Source organism: Lycium barbarum, chromosome 1 (genome assembly GCF_019175385.1).
Source record: "Lycium barbarum isolate Lr01 chromosome 1, ASM1917538v2, whole genome shotgun sequence".
NCBI lineage: Eukaryota > Viridiplantae > Streptophyta > Magnoliopsida > Solanales > Solanaceae > Lycium > Lycium barbarum.
Window position 1 is genome coordinate 72242320 of NC_083337.1, and position 13521 is coordinate 72255840.

The window sequence follows — 13521 nt, forward strand, 5'->3', positions numbered from 1 at the left end:
GGCATGTCTTAGGTATACTAGGTCGATATTGGAGCCCCGAGGGCAATTCTGTTCCTAGAAATCCGAATTGGAAATTGAGTACTATTCATTCAATCGAATTGAATTATAAAACTCATATTTTGTTGAAAAGTGATCAAATGTCCGGAACTTTTGTAAATGTAATCGAATCACTTCGTGTCACGACCCAACCCCGTAGCCCGTGACTAGCACCCGATCTGGGCACCCGAACCCATCTATCAAATATTATCTCAAATTCTATCAACTCATTCTAGTATATAGCGGAAGCCGACAAGGCTTTATTTCAAATTTAGGTAATTTCCAGAAAAATTTCGGCAGAGTTTCCTTTGTTTTACGGACTATCCAATATACCCTGCACGCAGAAAATACCAAGCAAAGCCACACAGGGCTAACCAAGCAATATATAAACATATGCGGACCGGCCGCCTCGGCGTATAGGATCGCCCAAAGAACATATGCGGACCGGCCGCCTCGGCGTATGGATCGCCCAAACGACATGTACATACATCCATACAGAAAGACCCTAACCCACAAACATGTCCACAGACCTCTAAACAGACCGACAGAATCATATGACAGGACAGGGCCCCGCCGTACCCATGAACGAATATATACAAATGCACTAATAAAAATATATATACCAAAAGTATAAGCTCCGGAAAGAGAGGAGCACTCCGAATAGCAGAAAGGGTGTCCTAAACAGGTGGATCACCAGGCTGTGCGTCCGTACCTGCGGGCATGAAACGCAGCCCCCGGAGAAGGGGGTCAGTACGAAATATGTACTGAGTATGCAAAGCAGAAGGTACAGAAACAAATCTGAACAATAATCGAATCAGATATATAGAAAATAATACATATAAAAAAATCAAAATGTTTATTTCCAAAGTATAAATTATGCATAGGGCACAGGAAAATGTGGTCGCCCGCCTGTCGATGGCGCCACAACACAGCATAACACCAGAAAGTTTCAAATCTCCGAATCCCCGTCACACATCACGACACAGCATAACGCCAAACACAGCATAACGCCAAACATAAGTGGAACCCGGCCCTCGAGCGAGGAGCACGGTGAACCATAATCACAGCATAACACCGGAATGTATCACAAAGCGCACGACAACAAAACCGGCCCGGGAACCGGCGAACGATATCATAGGGCACGAGCGGAGTAGTGAGGAATCATATGCATAAAATCATCATCATAAATCCAAAAGATAAGTAAAATAGTCATATTTGAAATCGGAACAATAATTACAACATTTTTTTCCCCAAAGTTACCGAAATTACCAAAAGGGCGTCGCGGGACCCACGGACGAGTATAGGCCCGAACTGAGCCCGCCTATGAAAAACATACTCATTTTATATCATACAAACTCCTACGAAAATTTCAAAGCAATCCGAGCTTTTCTGAGGAAATTATGAGCGTTTGAAGTTTTGGAATCGCTAAAGAATGAACTTTAAAACAAAAATCAGCTTTCATGTAATCTTTACAAGTTATGGATTCCAAGAACATAAGGATCAATGTTTTTCCATGACAAGGCAAGGATGCCAAAGAACAAATGCGATTCATAAACATGCTCGGATTGTGAGAATAGAGTTTCCTCGAGGCTTATATCATAGCCTATTTTAACTAAGGCATGCCGAAGAAGGAAGATTACTTTACATACCTCAAACGCTCTCCAATACGATCCAAACTCAAGCTAAATCCAACCTATGATTCGGGCTGCCCACGATCTATAAACAAGCCATAAAATGCCAAACATTAGCTAAAGACTTTTTGGGCATTAAATTCCAATTTCGCCCTTAATTCTACAGAAATTTGGGCAGCATTTCCCCTGTAAATAGGCTACCCCAAGAATTTAACTCGGACGTATCAATCAACAACAACAACAACAACCAACCTAACAACATTAATAATCAATCCGAAAGGTAATACAACAATAATAACTCTCTTTTCCATCATTCATCAACTTTCATAAATTCAATTCGACGACTTACCTTCAAGCCAAAATCGACGCTTATACGCTCACATACTAACCCGAACCCACACCAAAAACATTTCAGGACATTCTAAGCAATTTATACAATTTTTCCAACAATCCATAAATTTTCCCAAGCTACCCGAAACAGCCCCTAACTGAGACAGCCCCCTAACGTTTTCTTCATTTCCAAATCATGGTTCGTATCTACAATTTACATTCTAACAATGCTATTTTCATCAATACACAATTTACATTAAATGTACAACAACTTCCAAATCAGTCCGCAATATTTACAACATCAATTTGAGTCAATAAACTTTCATTTCCAACATAGAATTCATGGCGACGACGGCTAAACAATAAGCGATACTAATTCAATTCTTGGCACATAAGGTGACCCATTTTCGGCTAACACTACACATATACATATATGGATGATTCTCAATTGTTCTTCACCTTACAATGATCATAATCAACTAACTAGGCATTAATTCATAATTTCAATCAGAACACAACAGCACCCATTTACACGGCTCAAGCTCCACATACACAACTCACCTCCAACATTTCATATTTCATGATTTTCCTCCATTATAACATACTACAACATGGATATCACCTTCATAACGCAAAAACAAAATCAAATCTTACCTTTTCTTCTTCAACCTTACAATAGCCTAGGGTTTGCAATTGGATACAATGAATGGTTAGATGACCCAAACAACTCTTCCACGCTACTTAGGGACTTCAATATAGTGGGTTAACACCAAGAAATTAATTTTTGAAGGAAAAGAAATGGGGGTTGGTTTTCTTGCTCCTAGCCGTGAGCTCCCCCTTGGGTCTTCCACTTTTGTTTTGTTTTTTTGTTTTTTTGCTAAGTATAGAATGGTGAGGAGATGACTTAAGGTCATCTTTTTAAGTCTCCATAATATCTCTTATTGTTTGTGGATAATTTTTATCTTTCAATTTTTATCACTTTTGGTCCCAAATTTTCCTAATTGTTCCATACCAATAAATTCATGCACCACATATATCTCAAAATAAAATCGAAGGTCAAGAATCCCGACTTTGTATCCCGAAATAATTTTTTTGTCCTTAACTTATCATAATTAAATCTGGATTATTCCACTGTACAAAAATACGGGTTCTAAGATCCTCCCCCTCTTTAGAACATTCGTCCTCGAATGTCAGATTAACCTTACCGGTCATACAACGATTTGGGGGAGTTTCCTTACTAACTATCACAACAATACAATCATTGATCAACAATTCATTTATCAAACAACATAGTCAAATAGAGAATTGGATTACCTATAGGCTCTGAAAATAAATGAGGAAACTTCTTCTTCATATGCTCCTCAGCTTCCCAGGTCATTTCCTCTCGGTTATTGTTCCGCCACAGCACTTTAACAGAAGCCATATCTTTGTTCCGCAACCTTTTTACCTGGCGATCCAATATGGCTATAGGCTGCTCCTCATAAGATAGCTCCTCTGTGACCTGAGTGTCATCTACAGGAAAGACTCTGGAAGGGTCACCAATACACTTACGAAGCATAGAAACATGAAATACCGGGTGTACCGCTCCCAAGTCAGCTGGCAAATCCAATTCGTAGGCCACCTTGCTTATTTTGCGAATAATCAGATAGGGCCCAATATATCTCGGACTGAGCTTTCCTTTCTTGCCAAATCGCATAACACCTTTCGTCGGTGACACTCTTAGGAACGCCCAATCGCCAATCTGAAACTCTAACGGTCGACGTCGCTTATCGGCATAAGATTTTTGTCGGCTCTGGGCTGCCAACAATCTTTCTCGAATAAGTTTCACCTTATCCACGGCCTGCTGGACCACATCTGGGCCAATCAACTCAGTCTCCCCAACATCAAACCAACCGATCGGTGATCTACACTTCCTGCCATACAAAGCCTCATATGGTGCCATCTGAATACTGGAGTGGTAGCTGTTATTATACGCAAACTCAACAAGCGGTAAATGGTCGTTCCAGCTACCCCTGAAATCAATAACACAGGCACGCAACATATCTTCCAATGTCTGAATAGTGCGCTCGTCATGTCCGTCGGACTGGGGATGGAAGGCTGTACTCAGGCTTACCTGGGTCCCCAATCCCTCCTGAAACGATCTCCAGAACTTAGCTGTAAACTGGGCACCTCTATCGAAAATAATAGACACAGGAACTCCATGAAGTCGTACAATCTCCCTGACATAAAGCCTGGCATAATCCTCAGCTGAATAGGTGGTCCGAACCGGAAGAAAATGGGCTGATTTCGTCAGCCGATCAACAATAACCCAAATTGAATCATACCTCCGTGGAGTGCGAGGTAGACCTGTAATAAAGTCCATATTAATGATCTCCCACTTCCACGTCGGTATCTCCATCTCCTGCAATAGCCCACCGGGCTTCTGGTGCTCAATCTTAACCTGCTGGCAATTTGGACACTAAGCAACGAACTCTGCTATATCTCTTTTCATACCGTCCCACCAATATAGGCATCTAATATCATGGTACATCTTCGTCGACCCTGGGTGAACAGAATATCAGGCGTAATGTGCCTCGCCCATAACCTGTCGCCGCAACCCTGCAACGTCAGGTACACACAATCTGCCTCTGTGAAATAACACTCCATCAGGTGAAATCTCAAACGGAGTCTTCTCCTATGCCAGAGCTGCGTCTCTGTACTGTGCCAGAATAGGATCCTCATACTGATGCCGCTTAATATCTTCTGTAATAGAGGACTCAGCCATACCTCGAACAGAAACTCCAACATCTCCAGAATCAGCCAAGCGAACTCCAAGACTAGCCAACTGATGAATATCGCGAACCATTTCTTTACTCTCTGATGGCACATCTGCTAGGCTGCCCATAGACTTGCGGCTGAGTGCATCCGCCACAACATTAGCTTTCCCAGGATGGTAGAGAATGTCAACATCATAATCTTTCAGCAACTCTAACCACCTCCGCTGCCGCAAGTTCAGCTCCTTTTGCCTAAAGATGTACTGAAGGCTCTTATGATCTGTATAAATGTCAACGTGAACCCCATATAAATAATGTCTCCACATCTTCAAAGCATGAATGACCGCGGCCAGCTCCAAATCGTGAGTAGGATAATTCTTTTCATGTTTTCTGAGCTGCCGGGAAGCATAAGCTATCACCCTGCCGTGCTGCATCAACACACATCCCAAACCAATACCAGAGGCATCACAATAAATCACATACCCATCTGGACCCTCCGGAAGAGTCAGGACTGGAGCCGTAGTCAACTTCTCTTTCAGCAACTGGAAGCTACGCTCGCAAGCATCTGACCACTGAAACTTAGCTCCCTTCCGAGTCAGCCTTGTCAAAGGCGCTGAAATGGAAGCAAACTTCTCCACGAATCTCCGATAATAACCAGCCAATCCCAGAAAGCTACGCACCTCTGTCGGCGTAGTAGGTCTAGGCCAATTCTTTACGGCCTCGATCTTCTGGGTATCCACCCGGACACCATCAGCCCCAATAATATGTCCCAGAAATGCCACTGAAGATAACCAGAATTCACACTTAGAAAATTTAGCATATAATTCCTGGTGCCGAAGTGTGCCAAGTACCGTCCTCAAATGGTCCGCATGCTCTGCCTCTGACCGAAATTAAACTAGAATATCATCGATAAATACGATCACAAACATATCCAAGAACGGTCTGAATACCCGATTCATCAGGTCCATATATACTGCTGAGGCATTTGTCAGCCCAAAAGACATAACTCTGAACTCATAGTGCCCATATCGGGTCCTGAATGCTGTCTTGGGAATATCAGCCTCTCGTACCCGTACCTGATGGTAACCCGATCGCAGGTCTATCTTCGAGAAATACCTGGCACCCTGCAGCTGATCAAACAAATCATCAATCCTGGGGAGGGGATATTTATTCTTGATGGTTACCTTATTCAACTGCCGATAATCAATGCACATCCGCAGCGAGCCGTCTTTCTTCCTCACAAATAATACCGGAGCTCCCCAGGGTGACGTACTAGGCCGAATGAAACCCTTCTCCAATAAATCTCTCAGCTGCTCTTTCAATTCTTTCAATTCTGCAGGTGCCATTCTGTACGGAGGAATAGAGATAGGCTGAGTGTCTGGCAACAGATCAATAGCAAACTCTATCTCCCGTTCGGGAGGAAGACCCGGAAGCTCATCTGGGAATACATCTACAAATTCATTAACCACTGGGACTGACTGAAGAGTCGGTGCCTCTGCCTCTAAATCATTAACACGGACCAGATGATAAATATACCCCTTTCTGATCATTTTCTCAGCCTTGAGGTATGAAATAAACTTACCCCTCGGCGATACTGTATTACCTGCCCACTCTATAACTGGCTCCCTTGGGAATTGGAATCGGACTATCTTCTTTTGACAATCAACATTAGCATAGCAAGAAGCTAGCCAATCCATACCCATAATCACGTCAAACTCGATCATATCTAACTCTACCAAATCCGCCTTAGTGCAGCGGCCACAGATAATCAAGGAACAATCTCTATAAATCTGACTGGCTATAACAGAATCCCCTACTGGTGTAGCTACCTCAAAAGGCTCTATCGGTTCGGATTCTATCCCAATTTTATCAGCAACGAGTGGAGATATAAATGATAATGTAGAACCAGGATCAATCAATGCATACACATCACAAGAAAAAACCAGTAATATACCTGTGACGACATTAGGCGAAGCCTCCTGGTCCTGTCTGCTGGCTAAGGCATAAATGCGGTTCGAAGGACCGCTAGAACCCGAAGCTCCGCCACGACCCCTGCCGCGGCCTGCTGGTGCTGGAGTACCTCGCCCCGCAGGGCGCATCGCCACCGAGGCTGAAGATGAACCACCGGCTGACCCGGTAGACTGAGCTGAACTGCCTGTACCACCTCTAGCCGGACAGTCTCTCATCTGATGGCCCTGACGGCCGCAAACAAAGCATGCACCGGTAGCTCGGAAACACTCTCCCGGGTGCTGTCTCCCACAGTAGGAACACAAAGGTCTGGGTGGCCTCATCTGACTGCTGGAACCTCTGTCCAACTGTGAACCTGAAGCCCTGTAGCTCGGGCCTGCCCCTGAATATCCGGCACCCTCAGATCTCCTGCCGGTAAACTGTGGGGGTGTACCCCGTGATGACTGAGAAGGATATCTGCTCTGCTGCTGCTGCTGAGGCTGTCTGCCTCGGAAATCTCCAGAATAGCCTGCGGATCTGGCCCTCTTGGGCGGCCTCCTGTCCCGATCTCTGCTGGAATAATCAGCTCTATGTCGGTCCTCCATACCCAGAGCATAAGCCTGTAAGCGGGCAATATCCATGTCTGTTTGCAATGCCACTGCCATACAGCCATCAATCAAGTAGCGGTCTAACCCCATCACGTATCTGTGCATCCGATCGGCCATATCTGCTACTATGGCAGGTGCGTACCGGGCCAGAGAATCAAACTCCATATTATACTCACGAACACTCCGACCCCTCTGCTGCAGATGTAAAAATCGGTCAACCCGCGCCCGCCGTAACTCTGGGGGCAAAAAGTGGCGGGTAAAAGCAGCCACGAACTCGTCCCAAGTAGCTGGGGAAGCACCCTCACCCCTAGATAGCTCCCAGGACTCATACCAGTGAGCAGCGACATCTCGTAGTCTATGCGAAGCCAACTCAACAGACTCAGTCTCTGAAGCCCTGACCAAATCTAGTGAGCGCCGCATCCCTCGAATAAAGTCATGGGGGTCCTCGTCGGGCTTAGACCCGTAAAACTCTGGAGGGCCACATAATAGAAACTCTCGAACCCTCAGGCTGTCACGCCTATCGTCATCATCATCATCTCTCCGCCTGCATCTGCGAGCCTGTCCCGCTACCAGAGTGGTCAATAACTGCACAGCCTCTCTCAGTGTCCTGTCCTCCGCCCCTGGCTGAGGAGCTAGAGGCGCGGGAGCTGGAGCCCCAGGAGCTAATGGTGAAGCTGCTCCAGACTCCTCTGACGATGAAGATGTAGCAGAGTCGGCTGGCCGGGACGTAATATCACGCATCATCTGAGCAAGGGTCCGAGTACCCTTCTGAGCCCGGCTGGTCTCTCCTACTACGCCCTTTTTCTTCTGGGCGGCCGTCGCCTTTTTCGGAGGCATCACTGAAAGAAAAACAACAACAGATCAAAACAGAATCATCCTAATAGCACAGTTCTATCGCACGATCTAAGATCAGAAGAAAAGACAACATCCAAAATGTCCTGTAGCCTCCTGTTTATAGATGTGGTGCACAACACACCGATAAACAAGACTCTACTAGACACGATCTGTGGACACTCCGAGGACAAACCGCTCTGATACCACTTCTGTCACGACCCAACCCCGTAGGCCGTGACTAGTACCCGATCTGGGCACCCGAACCCATCTATCAAATATTATCTCAAATTCTATCAACTCATTCTAGTATATGGCGGAAGCCGACAAGGCTTTATTTCAAATTTAGGTAATTTCCAGAAAAATTTCGGCAGAGTTTCCTTTGTTTTACGGACTATCCAATATACCCTGCACGCAGAAAATACCAACCAAAGCCACACAGGGCTAACCAAGCAATATATAAACATATGCGGACCGGCCGCCTCGGCGTATAGGATCGCCCAAACAACATATGCGGACCGGCCGCCTCGGCGTATGGGATCGCCCAAACGACATGTACATACATCCATACAGAAAGACCCTAACCCACAAACATGTCCACAGACCTCTAAACAGACCGACAGAATCATATGACAGGACAGGGCCCCGCCGTACCCATGAACGAATATATACAAATGCACTAATAAAAATATATATACCAAAAGTATAAGCTCCGGAAAGAGAGGAGCACTCCGAATAGCACAAAGGGTGTCCTAAACAGGTGGATCACAAGGCTGTGCGTCCGTACCTGCGGGCATGAAACGCAGCCCCCGGAGAAGGGGGTCAGTACGAAATATGTACTGAGTATGCAAAGCAGAAGGTACAGAAATAAATCTGAACAATAATCGAATCAGATATATAGAAAATAATACATATAAAAAAATCAAAATGTTTATTTCCAAAGTATAAATTATGCATAGGGCACAGGAAAATGTGGTCGCCCGCCTGTCGATGGCGCCACAACACAGCATAACACCAGAAAGTTTCAAATCTCCGAATCCCCGTCACACATCACAACACAGCATAACGCCAAACACAGCATAACGCCAAACATAAGTGGAACCCGGCCCTCGAGCGAGGAGCACGGTGAACCATAATCACAGCATAACACCGGAATGTATCACAAAGCGCACGACAACAAAACCGGCCCGGGAACCGGCGAACGATATCATAGGGCACGAGCGGAGTAGTGAGGAATCATATGCATAAAATCATCATCATAAATCCAAAGGATAAGTAAAATAGTCATATTTGAAATCGGAACAATAATTACAACATTTGTTTCCCCAAAGTTACCGAAATTACCAAAAGGGCGTCGCGGGACCCACGGACGAGTATAGGCCCTAACTGAGCCCGCCTATGAAAAACATACTCATTTTATATCATACAAACTCCTACGAAAATTTCAAAGCAATCCGAGCTTTTCTGAGGAAATTATGAGCGTTTGAAGTTTTGGAATCGCTAAAGAATGAACTTTAAAACAAAAATCAGCTTTCATGTAATCTTTACAAGTTATGGATTCCAAGAACATAAGGATCAATGTTTTGCCATGACAAGGCAAGGATGCCAAAGAACAAATGCGATTCATAAACATGCTCGGATTGTGAGAATAGAGTTTCCTCGAGGCTTATATCATAGCCTATTTTAACTAAGGCATGCCGAAGAAGGAAGATTACTTTACATACCTCAAACACTCTCCAATACGATCCAAACTCAAGCTAAATCCAACCTATGATTCGGGCTGCCCACGATCTATAAACAAGCCATAAAATGCCAAACATTAGCTAAAGACTTTTTGGGCATTAAATTCCAATTTCGCCCTTAATTCTACAGAAATTTGGGCAGCATTTCCCCTGTAAATAGGCTACCCCGAGAATTTAACTCGGACGTATCAATCAACAACAACAACAACAACCAACCTAACAACATTAATAATCAATCCGAAAGGTAATACAACAATAATAACTCTCTTTTCCATCATTCATCAACTTTCATAAATTCAATTCGACGACTTACCTTCAAGCCAAAATCGACGCTTATACGCTCACATACTAACCCGAACCCACACCAAAAACATTTCAGGACATTCTAAGCAATTTATACATTTTTTCCAACAATCCATAAATTTTCCCAAGCTACCCGAACAAGCCCCTAACCGAGACAGCCCCCTAACGTTTTCTTCATTTCCAAATCATGGTTCGTATCTACAATTTACATTCTAACAATGCTATTTTCATCAATACACAATTTACATTAAATGTACAACAACTTCCAAATCAGTCCGCAATATTTACAACATCAGTTTGAGTCAATAAACTTTCATTTCCAACATAGAATTCATGGCGACGACGGCTAAACAATAAGCGATAGTAATTCAATTCTTGGCACATAAGGTGCCCCATTTTCGGCTAACACTACACATATACATAAATGGATGATTCTCAATTGTTCTTCACCTTACAATGATCATAATCAACTAACTAGGCATTAATTCATAATTTCAATCACAACACAACAACACCCATTTACACGGCTCAAGCTCCACATACACAACTCACCTCCAACATTTCATATTTCATGATTTTCCTCCATTATAACATACTACAACATGGATATCACCTTCATAACGCAAAAACAAAATCAAATCTTACCTTTTCTTCTTCAACCTTACAATAGCCTAGGGTTTGCAATTGGATACAATGAATGGTTAGATGACCCAAACAACTCTTCCACGCTACTTAGGGACTTCAATATAGTGGGTTAACACCAAGAAATTAATTTTTGAAGGCAAAGAAATGGGGGTTGGTTTTCTTGCTCCTAGCCGTGAGCTCCCCCTTGGTTCTTCCACTTTTGTTTTGTTTTTTTTGTTTTTTTGCTAAGTATAGAATGGTGAGGAGATGACTTAAGGTCATCTTTTTAAGTCTCCATAATATCTCTTATTGTTTGTGGATAATTTTTATCTTTCAATTTTTATCACTTTTGGTCCCAAATTTTCCTAATTGTTCCATACCAATAAATTCATGCACCACATATATCTCAAAATAAAATCGAAGGTCAAGAATCCCGACTTTGTATCCCGAAATAATTTTTTTGTCCTTAACTTATCATAATTAAATCTGGATTATTCCACTGTACAAAAATACGGGTTCTAACACTTCGAAACTTCCATGTATGATTCTGTAGACCCCAAATGTCCGTGATTCATGTCCGCCACCTCGACTTGACCCGAGGTGGGCCCGCTAGCATCGAGTGTCCCTTGTTTGCTCTATTAGTCTCATTTTGTACAATGTGGGCAAAGCAATTTTGTTATGAATTTTGACTATCATAAAGTAATGTTTTGACTGCCACGATATCCTAAATTATATTTTGAACCATAAATACTACTTTGGAAATACTTTTGTGAAACGAACCCCGTATTGACTAATTGTTCGAACTACTTGACTAATGAGTTAGCATATGATATTATCAAGTTTCAAAAGATGTTTTGATATATAAATTGCATTGTTTGCTCACGACTCCGCTCGTGCCCTTATTATGACTTCGTTCCACGGTTCCCGGGCCGGCTATGGTTCGTGCGCGCTATGATAAATTTGGCTGTATGCTGTGTTACGGTTCCCGAGACCTCGCCATAGGGCCGGGTTCCGTTTGGAGTTATGCTGTGATATGGCTGGTGGTATGTTATGATGATATGTGTGTTCGGGGATGTACGGAGATTTGAACCTTCTGGTGTTATGCTGTGTGTGGCACCAGCGTTGGAGTGGTGACCACGTTCCTGAGCTTTTGCATGATTTTATCTGCATTAGGTATATACGTTTTCAGTACAGATTTTGATATACTGTTCAGTATTCCCCTTTTGTATCCTGTTTGTTTTCAGTTGTGGCTTATATTTCTGTACTCTATGCTTGTCATACTCAGTACATCTTTCGTACTGACCCCCTTTCTTCGGGGGCTGCGTTTCATGCCCGCAGGTACAGATACCAGTGATCCACCACTGTAGGCTCCACTTTCTGCTATTTCGGAGTACTCCCTTTTGATCCGGAGTCCACTTTTGGTACATACATCTTTTGCTATGTATATACTTCTGTATATCTGACTATTTGGGTACGGCGGGGCCCTGTCCCGTCATATGTCTTCGTTTTGGATTTGTAGAGGCCTGTAGTCATATATGTGGGTCGTGGGTCCTATGTGTACTCATTTTGGTTATGATTTATGTCTTAATGCGGTCCTATTTGTTATGGCGGCCAAACTGGCCCATATGTTTGCATCAGTATATATGATCGGCGATGTGTATTCCGCCGTTCCTTTTGGCTTTGAATATGATATATTTACAAGCGTGACCGCTTAAGATAATATTTGATTTTAAATTTGTTTTAATGATTAATATGAGATCTGAGATAATCTATAATATGACAGTTTGGTATGTTTGTCTGTCCGGGTGCCCAAGTAGGGCGCCAGGCGCGGCCCACGGGGCGTGGTCATGACAAAAGTGGTATTAGAGCGGTTTGTCCTCGGAATGTCTACAGGCCGTGTCTCGTAGAGTCTTGTTTATCGGTGTGTTGTGCACCACATCTATAAACAGGAGGCTACAGGGCATTTAGGGTGATCCCTTTCTTTGGATCTTATATCGTGCGATAGAGCCAGCTGTAGGAAATGAATTCCTTTTTTTTTTCTAACCCTTGATTGCAGCTGGATAGCGGTATCGACGTCAGACAGCGACTGCTGACATTGGAAGCTACACAGTACTCAGGTAAGCAATGGTATGAAAGACGTATGCTGGGTAAGGTATTCTGAAGCACGATTAAAACATAAAGTCGAACATTGAAAAGAGAAATAAACATGAAAAGTGTAGCAGGTGCAGTTGAGTTGGGCATGTGTGTTACACCCCGCGTTTTCAGAGCAGGAGTATGACATTTACCTCACCGTAGTAAGGGAGTGTCGGAGACGTCCCATAATGTTTTGAAAAGCACAAGCCATGGAAAGTACGTAACAACGAAGAAAGAGGGTGAATTACGATCTCGTAAGTCGTAATCGGGAAAGAGTATTTTGAAACACGAGAACATGATCATTATTAGTATAATAAGTGATAAATATCATGTATGGAGAGTTTCGGAATATTTCGAGATCGAGCAAATTGAAGAAAATAAGTTCGATGAAAATTTGAGAAATGCTGGAAGGATTTTTAGTCAACTTTGGAGGGGTATATCTCCATGTATAGTTGGAGTTTTAAGGCGTTTCAAAAGCCTAAAATGCAGTTCGTCGAGTCTAGTTTATAATGTAACAAACCGCTCGTTGATAGGACCTCGGAGGAGAGAATTATAGACGTTACAAACTGAACTGTCGCGCAGA

General features: G+C 43.4%; 1 protein-coding gene across 1 annotated transcript; it reads right to left on the reverse strand.

Annotated features, from left to right (window-relative positions):
* Window positions 1-507: 507 nt before the first annotated feature.
* On the reverse strand, window positions 508-7274 carry LOC132639931 (uncharacterized). Its single transcript, XM_060356332.1, has 2 exons — window positions 6705-7274; window positions 508-748 (listed from the first exon to the last, which is right to left on the reverse strand). Exons 1-2 carry the CDS (start codon window positions 7039-7041, stop codon window positions 714-716), a joined length of 372 nt encoding a protein of 123 aa, XP_060212315.1. The 5' UTR covers window positions 7042-7274; the 3' UTR covers window positions 508-713.
* Window positions 7275-13521: the final 6247 nt, after the last annotated feature.

Bases quoted from the DNA above. Each gene is read 5' to 3' on its own strand.
- LOC132639931 (XM_060356332.1), bottom strand. From the start codon at position 7,041: ATGAGGCCACCCAGACCTTTGTGTTCCTACTGTGGGAGACAGCACCCG. The intron at 749-6,704 runs GTATATTACTGG...TCATGCCCGCAG, and splicing joins TTCGCCTAATGTCGTCACAG to GTACGGACGCACAGCCTGGT.